This window comes from Macrobrachium rosenbergii, chromosome 25 (assembly GCF_040412425.1).
Source record: "Macrobrachium rosenbergii isolate ZJJX-2024 chromosome 25, ASM4041242v1, whole genome shotgun sequence".
NCBI lineage: Eukaryota > Metazoa > Arthropoda > Malacostraca > Decapoda > Palaemonidae > Macrobrachium > Macrobrachium rosenbergii.
Genome location: NC_089765.1, coordinates 26,904,410 through 26,928,401, shown reverse-complemented (window position 1 = coordinate 26,928,401; position 23,992 = coordinate 26,904,410). Strand labels below are relative to the sequence as shown.

Here is a 23,992-nt window from a genome sequence, read left to right as displayed (position 1 = left end):
TTTCCTTCTTTATTTGTATCATCAGAACAGTATCAGCAATAGTGTTTTCATGTTTAATCACTCAGTTGTTATGGTCGCAATTTGCAAGTTTGTTGTTACTGATGTCTGCATTTGATTTTACTTTGAAATAATTCCATCATATTTCTTAGCAAGCATTTGAGCGTTTTTGTTTTTTCGGTAAGATCTTGCTCGTGAAGTAAATATCTTTTAGCTAGCTCCATAAGGAACTATCTACACAATGAAATTTGACAACAGTAATAACTTTAATTATCGTTATTATAATTAGTATTATTACTGTTATTATTATTGGTTCTACGACTTGACAATTCTCCATTTTTTCATCTACTACACAAACAACTCGCTTATAAAAGGTTCAGTAGGAAATACAGTTAGCGTTATATTGTGGAGGTAATTTTGAGGGCTTTTATGCGTGTGAAACACCGAATACATGCTTTAATAAACGTGTATTAGGTGTGGAGTGTCGGCTTTAGTCATAAAACTCTAATGATCATTTGGTTATTAGCTAGTAGTTTGTTTCTTTTTGCATAGTTCCTATTTAGCTGCCTAAGTTCTGAGGGATGAATAAGATTTTTTCTTATTTAGCCTTTGTCATCAGAATAAATGAGTAGGCAAAAGTGGAAAATGCTATATATATATATATATATATATATATATATATATATATATATATATATATATATATATATATATATATATATATATATATATATATATATATATATATATATATATATATATATATATATATATATATACATATATATATACATATATATATATATATATATATATATATATATATATATATATATATATATATATATATATATATATATATATATATATATATATATATTATATTTTGATGGTCGAACAACTTCGATGATTACAACCAATTATATAACCTTTACGATTTCTTAACATTATTTTTTATTGAATTTTCAAAAAAGCTTCATATTTCTTCATGCCTTCATCACGAAAAAACTAAAGTGTATAGTATTGTGTAGTACAGAGCAAGTCGCATTTTCTGAATGCTGCTGGCTCTTCATGAAGGATTAAAAAAAATTATATTTTTATTCATTTTCGTCGACTTGCTCTGACAAGGCCTGCTCTAATTTTAGTATTATTCATTTAGAATTCAGTGACATGAACGACCCCATGATTCATAAGTCAGGTCATGTACTGAGACATTATTCACTTGCTGATATAGATTTCTCGCATACGTGAAATTCGGATTAGGCTTATATTTATGGACTAATCGAAGTTACATTTCTGATTCTAAAGCCTAAACGAAGCCTCCTGTCATGCCTTGGCTTCAAATGGACATTGTGCACTGCTTAAAAAAACGTATTCATTTCATTCAGTTAAATTTTCTCTTTTTCAGTTTTTTTTTTTTTTTAGTACGTTTATCTGAGAAATATCTCCAGCCATTTTGTGGCTTTGCTGTAGAAGTAGAGAACAGAGAACATTCCCTTAACAAGCATTTGATTTGCATAACTTCACGTTACAAACCTTTCAATCTTTTCTTCTAATGCTACTGGTAATAATGAACAAACACCGTCGAATATCGATAGCCTTTTTATATATTCTATGACTCGACTTAATTCCAGGCCGTCCGTTTCCAAAATAGCCGAGTGCCGTGGATTCTGCTCTGTTGTGGAGTTCGACTCGGCATTCGCGTCTGCTCCTCTCTTTTGAGAAAGAAGGCACATCCATTGGAGAGGTACACGGCAATCGCCTTTGTTCCTGCTTGATTTATCTTAGCCTAGTAAAGTGGGCTCTTCCTGTGCCTGCATGAATTGCAGACGGTCATTGTAATCAAGATAATGGTTTACTCGAGTCGCTTCTAAATTATTCAGTGAAAGCGATTTTCCCACTTGCGCTCCAAACCAAGACCTATCTTACGATCCCCCCTTCGGATTTTCCCTCTTCCGTAGTCGTTAGAGTTATTGTCGTTGTTGTTGTTTATTGAGCTAGCAAAGCAAACAAGATAGTTGTTAATAAGATATGTTGTGGATTTTTCTGTTCAGTTAAAAAAAGATGTTAGACCATGTTTGGCCATCATTACTAATAAGAGCTCTGTTCAAGGGAGCTTTCTTTAGAATTGAATTATTTCATTGAAAATTATTTCATTATTACCCCTTCCAAGTAAATCATTCTTATCGGTTTGTTTGTTTGTTTGTTTGCGGGTAAGCTGAACTACGCAGAAATTTGTTCATAGATTCTTGCGATATTTAGCCAAAGGTGGAACTCGTGATTCGCAACAAGTTTTTGAATTTGGGAGTAGTACGAATATAAATTTTGGGAAGAAAGAACGAGCACTTGACGTTGGTAATCGCCCAGAGCAGACGGGATGTCAAAAATTGATTTATTAAGGAGGAAATATAATCTGACTCGTGGAACATACTAGTAAAGGTATTTTTTTTTTTTTTTTATCTTTTCCATGCCTGCACCGACTAATCTTCAACAAACTGTACTGTTTAGTGTTCTGTATATTCTATTCATACTCATAAAATGAAACTGCTCCAATCAGTGGATCCCTACTTTTCTGAATGCGATATGCCCCTCAAGAAGCCCAGAAAATAGGTCAGCTTTTGTATACCCGTAATTATTGTACAATTAACTGATATAAATCAGTTGCCTTTTGGTGCGCAGCGACGGTGCAAGAGTAAATATAAATGCAATCCTAAACTGCAAAAGTGAGAATGGAGGAAAATCAAGGAATTTATTTTGGACGTCGCGTTTTTAGGTATTTCGCTTATATAGTGTTTTTAAATGAAAGTTCTGGTGTTTGCAAAAGTAATTAGCCGAGTTACGTACCCTGGGCGAAAAAAATATGTGCATAATTACGGCGTATGCCATAAACATCATTAAAACTTAGATTACCGCTGCCGTAATGCGTCTTTCTTCATTCCTGTCCCACTTAAAGTTGGATTACATAAGTTCATTTACTCGCTTGTCTCTTTGTTTGCTCGGTACACACGGCTCGCTGTTCACTTAAGTGCACAAAGAAGAAAAGATGTGATGGTGGGGGGAAACCTCTCCTTTAATGAAACGGAATCAGGAGAATGAGGATATGTTTTAGCTTGTTTTCCCCTCGCTTTTTCTCGGCGAGAATATTTTCTGCAGAGAAACGAGTCTGTATTTTATACTTAGGTCGGAGAATTCCTCGGGCCAATTAGGGATCCATTCTGTTTGGAAGAGGGTTTGGAAATGGCCTGCACAAGCAGAGCCGATGATACCTCGACATAGACTGAGCGTAGGCCGACGGTACGGCCGACTCGATGACCTCAGGTAGCCAAGACTTAGGGCTGCAAAAAAAAGAGCGGGGTCTCACATCAAAGAGTGGGATATAGTCTACTGATAATAATGATATTGATGGTGATAAGAATGATCATGTAGATGCTTCTGATGTCATAATTTCATTAAGCATACAAAACACTGCGATGACATCAGCCACAATTCCACCGACATCTGTTTAAAAGTAAGATGCAGTTACGTAATCACTTGCGTGGTCATGAGGAGGAAAAAGGCACGTGCAGCTATAATTCATGGAACGCCGTCGGTATTAATAAATCTCTCGAAACCCTTTCTTGTTTTCTTGCTTTTTCTAATGTGGTATGTGAAGATAGATGTCATGTGTCTTAATTCTGTTCTGCTTCCTTTATTTTATTGGATGTTTTTTCCCGGACGTTCCACAGTCTGTGTTCACATGTTAGATAATGAATACGTTCTTTAATGTTTATAAAACCTACTGTCACTCATTTCCTTATTCCAGACTGATACAATTCTCTTCAACTTAGCATTAGCATAAATAAGGCCTACATCATCTCGTTCTTGGCGTTAGATATTTTGGCAAAGTTTTCTTTGACACAAGGCCTTACTTTTTTTTTTTAATTTCACGGTTCAGCGAACTCGCCTAAAATTGAATGTCATCGTTGTAAGAAGTTTTCGTAGTTTTAATAAAACACGTATTATCACTGCCTGGGAACTCACTCGCCTCAACGCAAAATTGTAATAATCTTCTTACGCCCTTTATTTTTATCCCCCGGAACTTAATTACATAATTGTGATTTACTTGCGGGAGTTCGAGTTTTCCCTCTAAGTGCAAGAGAAAGATCCTGGAATGAAAAACAGAAATAGTTGCACAATATTAAGGTTCATTATCTTTAGAGTAATTGAGGCGACATGGTACTCGTTAATTACATTATACTTTTATGAAACACCCGCAGTGAGGAGAAAGTTTTATCCGCAATTTAGCCGGGGCAAGACATCGTTCTTGGTGCTCGAAGCAAATTTCGTTTCACGCTAATTTTCAAGACTCTCGGAAAATATTTACAAATTGCTGATAAAATTAAATTATCTGATTTTGTATTCTAATCGCTTCATGTTTGTTGTCCTATATCCAACCATTATTATGTCTAGTTATTGAACTAAGTCATAAATTTTACAAATAGATAGGGCAAGTGAGGTCATGGTAACTTTGTTAGATATTAATCGGTCTTCATTTATTATGAATCTATATACCGTATCAGGCCAAATTTGGTAAGGGTCAGCTGCCTGATAACTGAGTCATGAGGTACTAGAAGGACCACTATTTGTTGCCCAGCATAAACGACGAACCATGAAACAAAAGAAACAGAGGAGGAACGTCTGATCAACATTGCAAAACCCCTTTTGCTATTGGCGGTGACCCCCATGCAACTATTAATTTGTAGCTATTTGCCTTGCAGGCATTAAAACATGGTCGTAAAGTGCGTCGCGGCAGGTTTTTCTTTTTTTCCTTTTTCGCTCCATTGCCTTGCGTGCGGATAATGGCGCCAGGTGTCATGTACTCAGACCAGAGCTGCTACAAATCGTGTATGAGTGGCTACAAAGTGTCAGGAAGCATTAGGCAGAGTTTTTGTGACACTGCCGAAGGCCCCCGGTCACCTCTCTGGGAGTCCCTCCGGTGGGGGTCCTCGGGGAGGGGGCTTGATTAACTGACACTGTCAGGGGTAATTCTGTTAGGTGGAGGGTCGCCGTAACTGATACGCTTCTTTGTTAGACTTTTATGTAATCTATTTGTTATGCACAAATTTACGTGACAAATATTGACTCTGGCCATTATATATATATATATATATATATATATATATATATATATATATATATATATATATATATATATATATATGTTTGTGTGTGTGTGTGTGCATTTGTGTGTATACATTAATATATATATATATATATATATATATATATATATATATATATATATATATGTATGTACATATACATTATATATATGTATGTATGTATATACATAAGTATATATATGTGTTATTTACAGACAACAGTCTATACATAGTAATGACATTTTTACGTAACCAGCTCTGGTATAATACAAAGTGTACTTTGACACTAGAACTGAGAGGAGGAACTGAACTTCACCTTCCCTATAAGCTTTAGCAAATTTTGAAATGATATTAGTTAACATTATGAAGGGGAGAATTATCCAAAGAGTGTTTCTTTTTAGGAACATATACCGCAAATGTCAGGTTTTACCAAATTGTAGTGTGAAAGCACTGCTGGTCTCCTGAAGTTTCCGGCAATAGATGTTTACAGGATTTGATGCTTCGTAAAGCTCTTTATTTGCACTGAAAACTTATTTTTATGTGTAATGGCCAGTTTCACAAATAAATTGCCCTTCGCGGATTCCCTGTTGGATTTATTTGTCAGTCTCCTGGTAATTTAGAATTGGACGACTGTTGTTCTGGTAATTATAATTAATAAGCGTTATTGTTATTGTGTAGGTATAATGTATATATATATATATATATATATATATTATTATATATATAGGTATATATATATATATATATATATATATATATATATATATATATATATATATTTATATATATATATAAACAAATATTTATGTATATATATAAACAAACACACATATATATATATATATATATATATATATATATATATATATATATATATATATATATATATATATATATATATATATATATATTTGTGTGTACAACTATGTGAATATTAATTATATTGATATTTCAACCATATTTAACATCAAAATCAGGTAAAATTGATTTTTTTTTATGGTGATGCACTTTGGAAAGCGCCTAAGTAACAATTGCATTCTAACGCAGACAAAAAAAAAATAAATAAAAAACCTTGCGCACCAGAGTAAATCCATAAATCCATTTCCCTCATATGTGGCTCCGGTGGATCTATCCATCTTGGAGTGTCTCCTTCTCCGAACGCAGCCCGCTCCATATTGGATGTGCGGCTTCGTAACGATATTACAGTATCTCATGAGAACGAGAAAGAGTATATAACAGCCGGAAGTAGATACCAAGCATGAAGAAAAAGATCGGTTACGTCACAATGCTTGATTAGTATATGTTTTTATTAATTTGTTCAGTATATTGCAATTTATGCTTTGTAAACATTGAGCGTGTTCTCATGCACAGTGTATCGCAGATAGCATATTCATAGTTGATTCTTTGAGAAAGTGTTTTACTCTCTTTTTTTTGTAAAATGTGACTTTACTAATTTAAGCTGTTATCTTAAACAGTAGATATATACGATATATATATACATATATATATGTGTATATATATATATATATATATATATATATATATATATATATATATATATATATATATATATTTACACACACACATATATATATATACACAACTGATATGTTATTTTCAATGTTGTCGTTTGAAATTTCTGTGCAGTTTTTAATAAATTTTACTTAGTTACGCCAGTGTGATGGACTGGACGAGAATGCATTAAAGTAAAGTGTGATATACAATGCTATTTATCAGGATATATATATGTATGTATGTGTATATGTCGTATGTAGATGTTTATATACATATAATATATATACATACATATATATATATATATATATATATATATATATATATATATATATATATATATATATATATACATATAAGCTTTCCATTTTTTAAGTAAGGTTCCCTTTTATTGTTGCCTAAATGGAAACAAGATATTGTGAATTGTTTTGACGTTATTGCATTCACTAATTCTCAAACGCTTAGTAAGAGTAAATCTTTGAATGGATGGAAAGGCTTTTTCTATACGACATAAACGACCTCTCCAAGTAAAGATTAAAACAAATAAAACGACTGGTAAACCTTTATCAAAATTACCTTCTGATATGCAGAAGGCCTCATATTCTTTTTCTGACTCACTGGTCGCGCAAGGTGCCCTCCATCGTTAATGGAAATATATGAAATTTTCTGAATAAATTTGAATAAGTTGTTCGTGTCCCGGAAAATTGTTACCGAGTATGACTAAATCCATACGATATTTGCCGACAGTTTTCTGCGTGTGTGTTTTCGTTATTAGGAATAAAAGCTCGCTGGTTGTACCACCTTTTTTTTTTCTTTTTTGTTATACAACACAAGGCCATTAAGTGTTCCATTAAGGTGCATGTAATGGGATACATAACCAGTCCATTAAGGGACAAACACGTAATGATAAACGGCGGGACCTCTGAGACGTGGGCATGAATGTGAAAGATAGTTAAGTCACAATTATTATTATTATTATTATTATTATTATTAATCCAAATTGATTGTGGATTTGTTTACCCATTTCAACGACTCATGTGATGGTGGCATTAGATTATTATTATGCTTTCCTCTCATTCCTGTGGAAAAAACCAAATTATCCTTTAGTTGACTAACGCTCCAAATAGCTTAAAAGTAAGTTGATTTTTAGATTTGAAAAAAATAGAAAGTAAAGCAATAAGAAACGAATAAAATTAGGTACATATATAAATGTCATCATGGTGTAAATGATTAGTGGCTAAATATTAATAAGACACAAACTGTGGCAAATTGATGCCAAAATGGCTGTAAAAGAGGCATACCATTTTTCAGAGCGACAAACTCACGTGAGCAGTGTTAGCTTGGTTAACGCAAAATAAACAGTATCTAGTGCGGGCACATGAATTAAGTCACAAGTGGTGTGCGCGCGCGCGGAAACATACGCATGAATCCCCAGTGACCAGAAAGCCCGATTATCCAGAACTCAGCCCTGGAATTCAGTGACCGCCAAAGTCTGCTTGTATTCCCCACTTTCCTGCCGTCTTAGTTCGCATGTAAAGGAATGCTTGTGCGCTCGCGTTTGTATATTCGATGAGTGTTTGTGCGTGCGCGTATGTGTTCTAGGCGCTTGTTTGTGCATGCGTATGTCCACCTGGATCAATGAAAGCTGAATGTCAAATGTATTTGATATCGGGTAAGTTTGACACTGTGCCTTAACCGAATACGACCATCCATCAAGTTCGCCTGACCGCATCTGCCACTTATGAGCCACCCCTCACCTCCCCTCACCCCCTACCCCGTCGTTCCTCCCAATCCTATGAACCACGTGATCATGTAATGCGCTCGCCTGGCGCCCAAGGGATCCCTGGGAGGGCTGGGAAAATTCCGACGGTGGCGATGTAGGAGGATCCATGCGAAGAGACAAATTTTGATAATATATGAAGTTGAAGAAGGAAAGGACAAGATACAGAGAGGCAAAGACTAGAGAAAAAGTTAAGTATACCTAAGTTTAACCAGACCACTGAGCTGGTTAACAGCGCTCCTAGGGTTGGCCCGAAGGATTTGACTTATTTTACGTGGCGAAGAACCAACTGGTTACCTAGCAACGAGGACCTGCAGCTTACTGTGGAATCCGAACCACAGTATACCGAAAAATGAATTGCTATCACCAAAAATAAATTCCTCTAATTCTTCATTGGCCGGTCGGAGACTCGAACGCGGGCCCAGCAGAGTGCTATCCGAGAACTATACCAACCCGTCCAACGAGGAACTCAAAAAGACTTGAAGGACAATATGCATGCTAACGGGTAACGAAGCAACACACCGTAATTGGCATATCATGTTTATTGTATGAACTAAGACACTGAAAAATTAGAGGCAGGACGACCTCCAAACAGACTGGAACATTCCATGAAGTTAGACATCGTAAGGACAGACAAATACATTTCGATGAGGACGACATACACGCAAATGAGCAGAGACATGAGTAGATTAGAACGAAAAGCAGACAGACATAGACGACAGAAACATATAGCGAGAAAAGGAGACGGACAGATATATATACATATATATATATATATATATATATATATATATATATATATATATATATATATATATAGATATATATATATATATGTATGTGTGTATGTATGTATGTATATATAAAGAAAACAAAGGGCAGTGGACAATGAAAATGAGGCTTGAGGAGACGTGGGACGACACTAAAACAGAGTAGCGGAGACATGGGCAAACGATCAGGTGAAACAAGCAATCAGGAAGCGGAGCAAGAAGCGTACCAATGCACAGGCAGAGAGAAGGAGACGTGAGACAACATTATGATTTACAGGCAGCCAGGTGAAATGAAAACTCATCGGGTGATAAACAGACGGAGGCAGTCATGAAACGACAGCCTAATTGATACAGACAGATAATGAGACGGAGAAACGTGTAGAGTCAAGGCGATATTATAATGACGAAGAGACTGGGGCAATATCGGACGTAATGTGTCGCCGTCAGGTGGAGCAGAACGAGAAGACGTTCGAAGGAAGGATGACAGCGGGACAAAGGGCGGCATAATCATTTCTTTCCTTTTCAACTTTTATTACATAAGACTTGCTACATAAATTCGTCTATGTCATGAATGAAGGTATGTCTTTTAGCTACTAATGTCAGACGAAATCTTGTTGAAGTTGCTGATGTATTATAAATATAGAATGTTGGTAGGAACGCTAAAATGCCTCGAAAATCGTGTGCAGTATACTGTATATCAGTGCACAGTTTTCTGTTGATATATTCCTTCCGCACTTTACACTTCAAATGACTAAGCACGGTATTACAGGTTTCTTTAGGTAGAGAATAGATTGCATTGTTCTTACATCTGAAAGCAGCAAACCCAACGTTATCTGTTTGTGCATTTTAACATATTCTCTTCGAGTTTGTGATTGCCTGAATAGTAATATTATTAGCTTTAGTAGTACTGTCTGTCGGTCTACTTACTCCAGTAATTCAAGGAATTTTGGATGATCAGAAACAAAATCCGATGTTACTGTGTCACAGTACGTTACATATCATATTACATTTTTTCTTGTATCGAGCTGGTTTTCAATATGGCAATGATCCGATCTCTGTAAGGAACTTACTGAATGAATGTTCGGGAACAACCATCACCCTTACGCCTCCTGCAGTAGAAAGTAACTTCTGAAGATTTATCTTCACGCGCCCAAGTAATGGATTTACCTAAAAGATGAATTGGCTAGACCCTGCCTCTCCCGTATCCCATACTTGAAGGATATTCTTAACGAGCTTGATGGCGCCCGCTACGCTGCGCTGGAACCTGGCGCTGCCCGTCATGTCCTCCCCCTACCCTCCCAATCCCCTACCTACCCCGCCCCCACCCGGGGCAGACAAACAAGTTTGCAGGAGGAGGGTGGATATGTCATGTCTCCCCTACCCTCCCGATCCCCTACCTACCCCGCCCCCACCCGGGTGGAAAAACAAGAATGATCCACCCGGATTTTATTATTATAGATAGATAGATAGATCAGTGTGAGTAGCTGAATGTCAAGCTGAGATCTTTATACGAGAATATGCTCATACTGTCCCTATTTCATAATTTGCTGCCAAATCGTGTATTGACCGTCCTCTTAGGAATGAACGAGTATTCAAGAGAATCATGGACGCAGCCAAGAATAACTGAGGAATGAGCGAGACCCGCTAAACCGTGTCAATAACCATCGATTGATACCGAGAATTCGCTCGCTGTTATCGACAATAGCCGAACCATTTCGAGAAAGAGGCGATTCTGTTTTACGAAGACTTTATCGTCTCCTGAAGCTTTGGAATCATAAGACGTCCCGAGAGGTCCCCAGAAGGAAGTCATGTTGCGAAAATAACGAAAATTGTTCTGTTTGGTGTCGGAGTCTACGGCCGTGTAGAGCTATGCAACTGGAATCACTGACTATATATACAAGAATGTTCCGTGCCTGGGCCAGGCCCTGCTGGCGAGACATGCATGGAACTCATCTATCATTTTAATCCATACTCCGGATATTACATGTATTCACGTTGCTGCTGTTACTGTTGCTGTTGCTGCTGCTGCTTCTGCTGTTGTTTGGGGACAATCGATACGCAAAAGCTCTTTCGTTTTTGTTTTTCTCGGAGAAGAGAAGTTTATGTCGGGTGAGGAAAACTGTGTACACCACAATTTTCCATTTCCGAAAATGTTTTGACAGACGTAGATTCCAATTCTGTCATCAGTAAAAGGTCACGTTACCAACGTTGTGAAAATCCTTCATGCAAATCTCGATTTTTTTTTATTTTATTTCCGCATAATTTAAAGTCTCTTGTTCGAAAAGAAATGGAAAGAATGGTTGAGACTCGTGTGTTTCTGGCACAAAATCACGCAGCTTTCTTGACATCGTATCTTTTTAGATTTGCATGTCGTTTAGACTGAATTGTTTTGGTTTTTGACCTATCACTTCGGTAACTATGCTTTAGTAGATGTTTTGATGAAGGTAATTGTTTTGATTTTCGGTACGTAAATTGTTTATGTATTCATAAGTATACTGATACGTTTATTTGTCTGTAAGGTCGTTTATTTTTCAAAAAGCAACCAATGAGTAGTTAATTCAGAATATAGGGTCACGGAGACTTCCCTGTATCCCTCATGATATTTATCAACAAATTGTCAATTGTCAAAATTGAGAATTAATTAATCGCACAGTCATCACAGACAGGTTGAAAACCAGTGAACGGCTTATTTTATTTTAGTTCTGACCTGTGTGCTTACTACGATTTTCCAGCATTAGCTAAAGACTCGTTCTCCACTTACAGTCGTTGACTGGTTTTCAGCCTGTTTATAATACGTGAGGAATAAGTTGCCTCCGAGTATTTATGGCATGTATTACTGTAGTGTTGGTGGAACCGAGAGCAAGTCTGCTCAGCCATGTCAACTAGGTGATGTACTTCAGCTATCCATCTTTTGACTACTACTCTAGGCAGAGGAGTTAAGCCAGCGCACTCTGGAAAGAACACAAGGTGAATGGTACAAAAGAGTTGAATTGTGAGGACGAACTTACGGAGTATCATCCATAACATGGTATGAATTAATTTTAGCTTACCAAACATGCTGAACATTACAATATGCGTGTGAATCCTAGTTTGGCAATTAACGCCAACTCAGACCCAAAAATAAACCAGTCAGTCAGTAGGTAATAACTAAAATGAATTAGCCCAAAGAAGGAAGACGCAACTTCTACTTTCTGCAAAAGCAACGAACATGTATTTTCGTAACAAGGAACCCAAAGGCTCTTGGGACAAGTGATATCGAAACAAAAAATGATAAAATTGTGTAGTGACAGAAGAAACAGGGAGATAAATACGATTTTTCTAATGATGATATTCCCAGAATGTATGCACAAGAACGTCCTGTACTTCGCTCCCTAACTTGACGATTTCTGTGCCCAAGAATTTCGACTACACGTGACTACATGACATTCCATGGCATTCGACTTTCAACCGCTGTGATTGCCAGGTGACGGCACTGTGCATATATTATAGTCAGTCTGAAATGATACGCTTTCATGCAGTGATGGCCCTCTTCCTCTATTGCAACTGGTCCTAAGGTGATGATTTCGGTTGTTATGGCACGTCTTTGACCAATGTATATATAGCGTAATCGTTGCTGGTTGTTATTTACTTTATAAAAAGGTAACTTTTCACCGGATGACGCGCTAAGGACAGAGTATTCAGCGTCAAGACATGTTTTCTTCTTGAAACTGATCAATGCTTTTATTTTTATTCTCTTGGCAACATTTTGTACAAAATACGTGGTGAATGAAAGACGTTATGAATGTAACACTGACGTTATCAGTGATAAACCAGTTTTCTTTGATATATTATAGGGTGGGTCTACACTACAGTGAAATGTCACGGTCACTCGTCGGTATCTTACCGCTCAAACGTCACGTCACAAACAGGCTGAATACAAGTCAATCTATTATTTGTAATCTATCCAGGTTTGTTCACTATTTACGGTCGGTGACTTGTTTCTAACTTGTCTGAAATATGGATGCGATAAGTTATCGACCTGTAACCTATTATAGACAACCTTAAACGGATTGAAAATATAGAAAATGAAAGGAGGAAGGTATGCTCGTGTAATTAAAGTATGTGATAGATCAGGTTTGCAGTGTGATGATGTATTTCTCTAAAAAGAGACAAGCAAAAAACTGAAGCCGACTTCTTTTTCCTTCCAGGTCCAGTACATGGCACACATGGAGTACGACAACGGAGAAGCGATGGCGCTCCCCCAGCTCAATATCTCCAATAAGGGACTCGTTCCTCCCAGGCCAGAAACCTTCAGGTAGGTGGCAAAACAACAGAAAAGCTTTATGCAAATAAAGCTGCATTTATGTCTTTTTACGTACGTACAGATCTGTGAGCATCCACAAAAGTAAGTGAAAAGGATCCCAGGTTTGTTGTTATGCGGGTATACATATTGTAGATTATATATATATATATATATATATATATATATATATATATATATATATATATATATATTATATATATATACTGTATATATTATATATATATATATATATATATATATATATATATATATATATATATATATATATATATATATATATATATATATATATATATATATATATATATATTATATATATATATTATATATATATATATATATATATATATATATATATATATATATATATATATATATATATATGATTATGATCACTTTTGTATGGGATTATTTATCACGCATTATCACAGGTGAAAAATAAGAGACGTGGGGTGTAGGTCCTGACCGGTTTCGACTAAGCCGTTGTGACTTCTCATACTCTGTGTCAGTCCTTCGTCAGTGGCTTGGAAATAAAGCCGAAACCGGTCAGGAATTACACCCTGCCTCTTATCTTTCACCTGTGGTAACGTGTGATATATGTGTGTGCGCTCGCGCACTCGTGCTTGTATCACAGATATTAAACCAGAAATACTCCCTGATATCGTATTCACTGTAGTTTGAGAGTAACCCACAAACAAGAGGAATTATGACTGTTAAGTGAATCTGCACCAACCAGGGTTCGGACATGTGCCTTTCAGATTAGATACAGAGGTAGAGAGTTGACTTATGCAGCTGATTTCGACTCTGCTGTATATATTCCATACTTACACACCATTTCCCACACAGTTTGCGCACGCTCGCACTCATAACCCTCCCATTTCCTACGCAGACATCTATACACGAATTCGGGCTCCCACCCTCTTGCACTGCTCTCCAACGTCTAAGACCTTCCATCCACGGCTAGCCTACTCGGCTCTAAATCTCTTGAGGAGTTGACTTGTTTTATTAGGAAGAAAGTTTATGTTTTCAGTTTGTTGTCCGTGTTTTTGAGTCTGCTTGTTAGCAAGATGAAAAGAATGGTTTCGCGTTTGGATCCAGATTTGTGAATAACGACCGGAAAGACTGTTATGTTGGAAGTAAGATCCTTATACTATCATTGGCGTTAAAAAAATTTTTAACGCGATTGTGGTCGATTGTGCTTCTGTTTCTTTGTGAAATTAATCAATTAATCAGACAATTTGCCTTCGCCACTTTAACCTGTCTGCTTTTACAGCATGTACTGGTATTTTTCGCACATTCAGGCACATAGACATTCACCATATATCTTTTCTCATCATGGAAGTTGGTGGGTTACTGAGGAAAGTTGGGCAAGTGAATTGTAACACTGCTTCAGAATTTTGCCGCTATGCTAATAAATTGCACAAACATTTGAATCATCAGGGAATCCTCTTAGCAACACCATGATCTCCATCGTTTAACGAGGTCGTCACGGTACCATTGTATTTCCTGATGTTAACATTAATATCAGGAGGATATTAATGTTAACATCAACTGAGGACACAAATACTAATGTGAAACTGATTGCGGGGAAATTGCTGTATGTGATCAGGTTGGGTATTCAGAATTCCAGCTTTTATTGAATAGTCTTTAGTGAAATTCTAAAACTGAACGACTAATAATATAATAATAATAATACTCACACTAAGGAGTACTTTGATGATTTGTTGAATGGAGAATATAGAAGAGAGACAGAGGTGAAAGGATTAGTGAAAGCTGGAGAATATTTGTGGAAGTGACTATTAAAGACTCAAGGAGGTCAGTTGAAAGGCTAAAGATTCGAAAGTATCAGGGTTTGATGAGATTACAAGTGAAATGCTGTGGCACGGTGGTGATAGTGTGATTAAGTAATTGGCTAGTTTGTAAGTTTTGTCTGTATAGGAAAAGGTTCTGAAGGTATGAGGGAGAGGTTTAACTAATCCACTGAACTGGTAAAGGTTAAAAATATAACAATAAGAATCGTAGGGACATAACTTTACCTAGTATACCAAGAAGGTATGACACAAGGAATGCTAGGGAAGACCAGTGTGGTTCTAGACAAGGAAAAGGATGTATTGATCAAGTGATTGTTTTGCAACAATTATGTTATAAGTTTTAAAATAAATGTAAAAACTGTATGCATCATATATAGACCTAGAATAAGGTAGGGAGATAAACAATTGATTTTTTTTTTAGACTGAAGCAAAGCTCGTATCAGAAACATGCAAACAGGAGTTAGACTGCTTTTGTTCAAAAGTGGATATGATACAAGGGCGTTATGTGCCTGTAGCCATTGTTCATTTTTCTGTATAGGGTTATGTGAGAAGTCAGAGAAATGAAAGTAGATATAGGTGCTAAGTTATAATATAAAAAAATTAGTTGTGAATTAAGTCTCGTTTGGTTAATATTTACAGATGATAGTCCTGAGTAGCAACATTGAAAAGAAATTGCAGAAAAGAGTAAAATAGTTTGAGTGTTTGCAGTTGCATAAAGTTGTGAGTAAATGAGAGCAAGAGGAAGATTTTGATAGTAAATGCAAACCAAGAAGATTGAGCAAAGATTGTTATTGTGGATAGTGGACGAATAGAAACAGCTGAATTGTATAAGCATTTGGGACAAATATAAAAGGTGATTATACTATGAGAAAAGAGGTTAGTCACAGAATAAGTGAAACAGCGTTAGCAGGGTGTGCGCAAAAAGTTAGGAAGAGACTTTTAGAGCCTATGGAAACCAAGATTAGAACGTATGAAAGATTTCTAACTCACCTCTGGTTTAAGAAATGGAAGTGTTGAAGTTGGTTAGATGAAAAATTTGCATAGTATCTGTGTCTTAAGATTTATAGGGTGAGATATACGGAGTAACAGAATTAGTAATGAGGTTGGGTGAAACGATTAATTAGAACATTATGAAAGGCTCAGTAAAGAATGGAGGATGATAGGTTGTGAAAAAGATTATATAATTTGAAAGTGTTAGAAGTTAGGAGGAGAATATGACCAAAGAGTGCTGGAATGTTGGCAGAATGAATACTACTACCTTAACATCTATAAAGCATAAAAGTTCCTGAAAGATAAGAGGTAAATGGAACAGTGTTTAGGGGGTTCGATGTATTGCTTACGTTAGTTAATGAAGTAGCATAGATAGTTCATATTTTCTGTACGTGATTCATCCTAAATTTAGCAGTTAAAGAATGACTGTGCCAGTAATTTCTCACATGCACATCGCAGACAGGTTGAAAGTAAGTCAACAGCGATTAGTTGAGAACCTATCTTTGGCAACATCTGGATAATCATATGAATCATTGGTTAGAACTACAGAGAATTCGTTGATTTGTACGTAAACTGTTTGTGAATTTTGTATGATAAGCAGCCAGCGTGTTTTTACGACACGTTTTACTGCGATGTGGATGAGCCTTTGGAAAATGGAGGCAGGAATGAGACGTTTGGTGAAAAAGTGTTAAGTGGCCAAGGCTGTTGACTGTCACTATGGATGGAGTGGTACAGGCGTGTGAGAAAAGGCAATGGAGAGTGGAAGGATTAATATCTGCAGATGAGTATTACAGTGCTGATTGAGGATAATTAAGAAACACTGTGAAAACGAACAAGTTTGAAAGTCTGTTCAGCTGTGAAAGTTGGCCAAAAAGTGAACTAGAATAGAGAAATGAGTGGAAACTGAAACTGCAAAGATGGCGCAATAAATATTAATTGAAGTATATCTTAGTTTAACCAGACCACTGAGTTGATTAACAGCTCTCTTAGGGCTGGCCCGAAGGATTAGATTTACTTTACGTGGCTAAGAACCAACTGGTTACCTAGCAACGGGACCTACATCTTATTGTGGAGTCCGAACCAGTTATGACGAGAAATGAATTTATATCACCAGAAATAAATTCCTGGATGGTGGAAAACTTGTAGACAGTTGATTTGTGTAAATTCATATATTACTGGGCAGTGAAAGCAGGAGGTCTTCAGTGATAGTTTTTTTTTTCCGGAGCCTCCCGTTTATTTGGAAAACAGCATGATGTTAGAATATAAGTATTTACTCTCCACAACAGTATTTTAACTTCTCGGTTTCCTCACACTTGTTGCATATGCTCTCTACTGCAAGCTTGAAATTCGAATGAGAAATGAAGAAGGTCTTCCTTCGATAGTGGGATATAAACTCGTACACAGAGGGAGGTTGCCGTAATGTAACATACTGCGAAGAATATAGATCAGTTGACAGCCGAAACTCAAAACAAAAATTTCTAACAGGTGTGACTGAAAAAATCCTGTGAAATTATTTCAGGGAAAACAAGATTACGCTTTTCTAAGTAGGAGTTGTACTTTTTTTGTTCGAGCTTGCTAAAGATACCCATTTCTTATCACTGGCAATAAACCTGTTAGAAGACCGAGTTTATTGCCAGGACACAAAAGCTACTTCAGTGAATCGTGAAATTTCAAGTATTAATCATTTTAGGTAAACGTCATTTTTAAACCACAGACAGTTTTCCTTATTCAAGCGTGTGTTGCACGCACATTCCGCACGTACAATCAACCCACCCTGAGGACCTATTTATTTTTGTGCTTAGATACGCCGTTTTAGAGGAGAGATATTCAAGTCCAGATGAAGTTCCTCTTAGTGTTTATTCAAAAAATACTAGTGATTGAATTAGCCAGAACATTTAAAACGTACAAGAATTATTTTTCTTGAGAATTTGACTCGTGCAGTTTTTATGCAAGACATTGTCTAATGTTGATTTTTAGTCTTAAATCATAAAACCGTCAAGTTCTTATTTTTATTAAGAGAAATGGTATATGTAATCGTTCTTAGCAAGTGTTTTTAAAACAAAATATCATTTCTGTCTCTCCGTAATGAATGTCTAAAATAATAGAGAATGATATTTTTAAATATTTAAAAGGTTATATGTACAGGGCTCACTTGGTTTGCTCAAGGCCTAAGAATTTTGATTGATCAGAATTGCTACAAATAACTTTCAGCCTCAGAGCTTTCCTATTTTCTCTTCAAAGGTTCGTAACGTAAAAGTAATATCAATGTGCATACTACCTAACTACCTGCTTGCGTCTGCATCTCTTTATCCAGAAATTGATTTGAAGAGAGACTGACATGTTTCTATTTGTAATTTTGAAGGCCACTACAGATGTACATATATATAATATATATATATATATATATATATATAAAAAAATATATATATATATATATATATATATATATATATATATATATATATATATATATTATATATATATATATATATATATATATATATATATATATATATATATATATATATATATATATATATATATATATATATATATATATATATATATATATATATATATATATATATAATATATATATATATATATATATATATATATATATATTATATATATATATATATATATATATATATATATATATATATATATATGTGTGTGTGTGTGTGTGTGTGTGTGTGTAAATACAGCAACAGTGTAAATCATTTCAAACCGATTATTACTCGCCTGTGTACGTATTCCCTTGTGTAAGAGGCACAATAGAATGGCCTCAGCAGCAACCCTCAGCTGCCTCATGCACCTCTAACGAATATGGCCCTTAATTCAGCGTCGGCCTCCGTTGCTCAAGGAAATAGTTGACATCGAGCTGTTCTCACTCCTATTTCCTTGGGCAGCCAGAGAATTAATCTCAGGTAGGAGGGCCATGTTCTGTCACTGGACGTCCTGGGTGAAGTCGGCTGGGGAAGATATGGGGCCCTCCCCTTCCGCAGGGTTATTTGTTCATTACAAGTTGTAATCTTGTTTGGATTGGCGTTTGTTTAATACTCGGAGGCTTGGACAAAGTCATAAAAATAAAAAGGGCAGTTTTTACAGTATAAATGTAATTTTTAAACGTTAGCTGCGTTGCATAATTGTTGTTTATATGTTTGTAATGTTAATTGAATGCAATATCTCCATGGGCCAAATATTTATGAAACTGTTCCTTTCGCTACAGACAGAACCTCTGACATGCCACTTTTGAAAATGGAAATCATATTTAAGGGAGGAGGAAATTAAACTTGGCAAACAGATAATTCTAGTATCCGTATGGTTCTTATAATAATGAGCACATCAGTATACAGTTGTGACAAAAACGTCGAACCGAACTCCTTTTTTAATACCTGCAAAGAAATAAACGAAGGTCAAAGTATCGGCGCCTCACTGGCTGCTAACCAGCTCTCCAGACACAGTGTTAATTCTGGATGTGAATATAATGACATAGGATCTAACTTTTGTCCAACGATTTGGTTCACTATATATACTGTATATATATACATATATATTATATATATGTGTGTATGTATATATGAAGAGATATATGTATATATATATATATAAAATATATAGATATATATTTTACAAGATACATAAATTTATATCATCACATGATGCATATAGGTTATATACAGACAATAAATATAAAATTCACTTACAAATGTTATTTATTTTTCAAATTTACTCAACCAAAAAATTAAAACAAGAACGGAATGAACACCGAAGGCAAGAGATTATATAAGTGATAGAAAGACGAAATCCGTCGAACGTGGACTAAACCACCGAATGGCGAGGAACGACGACGATTGGGTCTTCATTTGGTGGTTTTTGAGACCACGTGATGACGGATTTTCAATTTATCTCACAAATCTTGGAATGATTCCGAACATTGGATAATTCGGGATTGGTCAATGTCCAGGTTGAAGTGAATTTGAGCATTAAACGGACATTTGGAGTTTAGGTTCCCAGAATATCTGGGATAGGTATATTATATATAATGTTGGATATAGGAAGGATATATATATATATGAAAAAGAACGGATATTTAGAGGGTTTATGAATCAACTTCAGATTTATATATATATCAAAATTACATGTGATTGTTAAATATCCGTTCTTTTTTCATAGTGAAGGACAGAATGAGTCCTTATGACATCCAACATTGTCTATACATGTTTATTTTGCTGTTGGGAACCTACGTTGGATAAGATGAGCTTCTGGTCGTTTCTGCTAAATGTTCAGGAGTTCAGATGTAATTCCAAGATTTTACCTGCTTGGATATTTGGGATTTTAAAAAGATCTGCCCAACAGGACCTATGATACAAAAAATTTTGTAGTCGCTTTTTCCAACCAACACTAAACATTATTTGAACAGACAACTGTTTATCATAATGCCTGTTTGATTTACGTTGAGGTTTCTTTCGTTTGTTTATATTTGCTTTTAACTTTTAGCTCTTGCCTTCAGGTGTTCCTTTCAAGTTCTTGTTTTAATTTTTTGACAAATTTTAAAATATTTTAGCTTTTCCCATTGTTCATTCAGATTTTAACTCATTTATTGTTTCATCTGATTTCATAATGTTTTTTATTTATTTATTTTTAGTTCTTTTGTCACATGCGTGGTCAACTGTTTGTGAACCTGAAATGTTTTCAAGTTTTGTTTCCATTTTTCTAAATAATTTTATATATATATATAGGTTTATATGATATAAAATATATTTATAGAATTTGTTATTACATAATGATTTTTGTATTCACAAACATTAGCAACACAAGTTTATTTATGAATAATCGGAATAATTTATAAGTGCGATCATCACCAGGTGGACTAGAACCACCAAATGCGACGAGGGAACGACGACTCTTCATTGTGGTTCAGTCCACTGACGAATTGCATATCTAACTGATTTCCCATCGAGTTTATTCCGGGATTGGGAATTTGATATTAAACGACATTTTTAACGTTAGTAATATATATAGAATATGTCATCTATATTATATCCTATATATATACGATAATAAATTTGTATAATGTATGTGTGTTTAGTGTGTATATGTGTGTGAGTGCCTCTGTGTGTGTTTTTTCATTTTTTGTTCCGTAAGATAAGCTGTGTTTCCGCTAAATGCTCAGGAGTTCAGATTTAACTTATTTTACCTGCTTGGTGTAAAGATCCAACAAGCCCATGATACAAAAAACTTTTTTTCAAGTAGTATTTATTTGAACAGAGAACCTCCTATACTGTGATTTGGATCGAGTTTTATTTTCATTTTGCACTTGACTTTTTTGACAAAAAGTAAAATACCTTAGTTTCATGTTCATTCTGATTTTATAACTAATTCTCATTGTTTATCTATTTAATGACTTTTTTTTATTTATTTTTAGTTTTGTCATTGTAGGGTCAACTGTTTATGATCCTAAATCTTTCAAGTTTTAATCCATTTTTTCTAAATAATTTTCACGTAGGTTTGCTGACAAAAATGCTTTTATAGAATTTGTTATTTATACATAATGATTGATGTCTTACTAGCAACACAAGAATTTATGAATAATGGTAATACTAAAGTGCCATCTACATAGAAACCACATGCGACGATCAAAAAGTCAAATGGGTCAGTCCACTGTTTACTTAAATACTGTACATGGGTTTCCCTATTTACCTTAACGTTAGTAATATCCAAGAACTGTCATCTAGTTCCATCCTGTCCTATACGATAAAAAAGAATCAGTGTAATAGTGAAGTAGTAGCCTCTGGGTAATTTTTCATTTTTTTCACGAAGGATTGGGTAATTTTTCATTTTTTTTCACGAAGGATCGGGTAATTTTTCATTTTTTTCACGATGGATCGGGTAATTTTGCATTTTTTCACGAAGGATCGGTTAATTTTGCATTTTTTTTGGGTAATTTTCATTTTTTTTTAATTTTCTTTTTTTTTTTTTTTTCACGATGGACCGGGTAATTTTTCTTTTTTTTTTCACGAAAGATCGGGTAATTTTTCTTTTTTTTTTCACGATGGATCGGGTAATTTTGCATTTTTTCACGAAGGATCGGATAGTTTTTCATTTTTTTTCACGAAGGATTGGGTAATTTTTCATTTTTTTTTTCACGAAGGATCGGGTAATTTTTCATTTTTTTTCAAGAAGGATCGGGTAATTTTGCATTTTTTCACGAAGGATCGGGTAATTTTTCATTTTTTTTCACGAAGGATCGGGTAATTTTTCATTTTTTTTCACGGTGGATCGGGTAATTTTGCATTTTTTCACGAAGGATCGGGTAATTTTGCATTTTTTTTCACGAAAGATTGGGTAATTTTTCTTTTTTTTTCACGGTGGATCGGGTAATTTTGCATTTTTTCACGAAGGATCGGGTAATTTTGCATTTTTTTTCACGAAAGATTGGGTAATTTTTCATTTTTTTTCCACGAAGGATCAAAAATAAGCAGGTGGCCACCCTGGCCTTTTCTCCACTACGGCAGCTCGTGTCCTTGTTCTCTCTCCTGTTTTTGACTAATGTTCCCCATCGCTCAACTGGGCAACTACCTCTGTGCTATCACGCCAGACTTTGATGAATGCTTGGGTAAAGTTCACATTAATTCTGTATGATAGGGTTTAAGCTCCGTTCCTCGAAAATCTCCTTCAATAACCCAGAATTTCCCCTCATTTTCCCTCTGAAGATTTTCTCATCGCGGTACTTTGTGAACTTCAACCGAAGTATTATGCCTGGTCGCTGCCATCCCTCAGAGATACCTTCATTTCCCGTTCCAGCTGTTATCATTGTTATAATGGACGTCATCGAAGCCATTAATTCCGGCCCGGCCCACTCCACCCACCTTGCGCAAGGCAATTCATCAGCACCGTTCCAATAAGGGTCCCTTTGTCGTCCTTCATCTTTTCTTCATCAATTCTTCATCTTCTTAAACGCCAAGGACCACTTATTCATCCTAGTCATTTCTCTCGCCTCCGTCACTATGAAAATCGTTTTGAATGGAAGGGCGTCATTCATTACCTCCCCCATCTCATCATTCTCTCGGGGGAGCCGTGCTTCCTCCTCCTCCTCCCTCCTCCTCCTCCTCCTCCTCCTCCTCCTCCTCCTCCTCCTCCTCCTCCTCCTCCCCCAACACCAGCCACCACATACCTACAAAATTGAAGGAAAATTCTTTAACTAACTTGGGAGTCAAACAAAATTCAACGAAGAAGTGAAAGAAAGAAAATGGTTAAAGTTTTATGTACTTTCCCGCATTGAATTCCAGAATTTACAAGTAGACTCTTCTGAACTTTTTCCCATCTTTACTACACTGCATTTACATTTCACGGCGTTCACAGGCGAAGTTGAAATGATCAAGAAAAGAAGATTTTCATCTAGTTTCAGTTTTCTGTCAAAGAAAACTATTGAGATGGCTATTTGTCTGTCCGTTCAAACTTTATTGTCCGCCCTATGCCCTCAGATCTTAAAACCTATTGTGGTTACAGGGCTGCAAATTGATATGTTGATCATCCACCTCCAATCATCAAACATATCAAATTGCAGTCATCCAGCCTCCATAGTTTTTATTTTATTTAAGGTTAAAGTTAGCCATGATCGTGCGTCTGGCACTGATATAGGTTTCAACAACACAGGTGACCACTGGGTCGTTGTTGAA

General features: G+C 35.6%; 1 protein-coding gene across 8 annotated transcripts in view; it reads left to right on the top strand.

Annotated features, from left to right (window-relative positions):
* Positions 1–23,992, top strand: part of LOC136852508 (tyrosine-protein kinase RYK-like) — a 666,481-nt gene that overhangs the window by 534,266 nt on the left and 108,223 nt on the right. For 5 of the 8 annotated variants that reach the window (XM_067127187.1, XM_067127189.1, XM_067127186.1 and 2 more), the window contains exon 5: positions 13,391–13,497. In XM_067127187.1, coding sequence (XP_066983288.1) covers positions 13,391–13,497 — 107 coding nt within the window. Of the gene's footprint in view, positions 1–12,038; positions 12,232–13,390; positions 13,498–23,992 lie in introns of those variants that run through there. The other 3 variants (XM_067127194.1, XM_067127193.1, XM_067127191.1) reach the window with 3 other exon arrangements.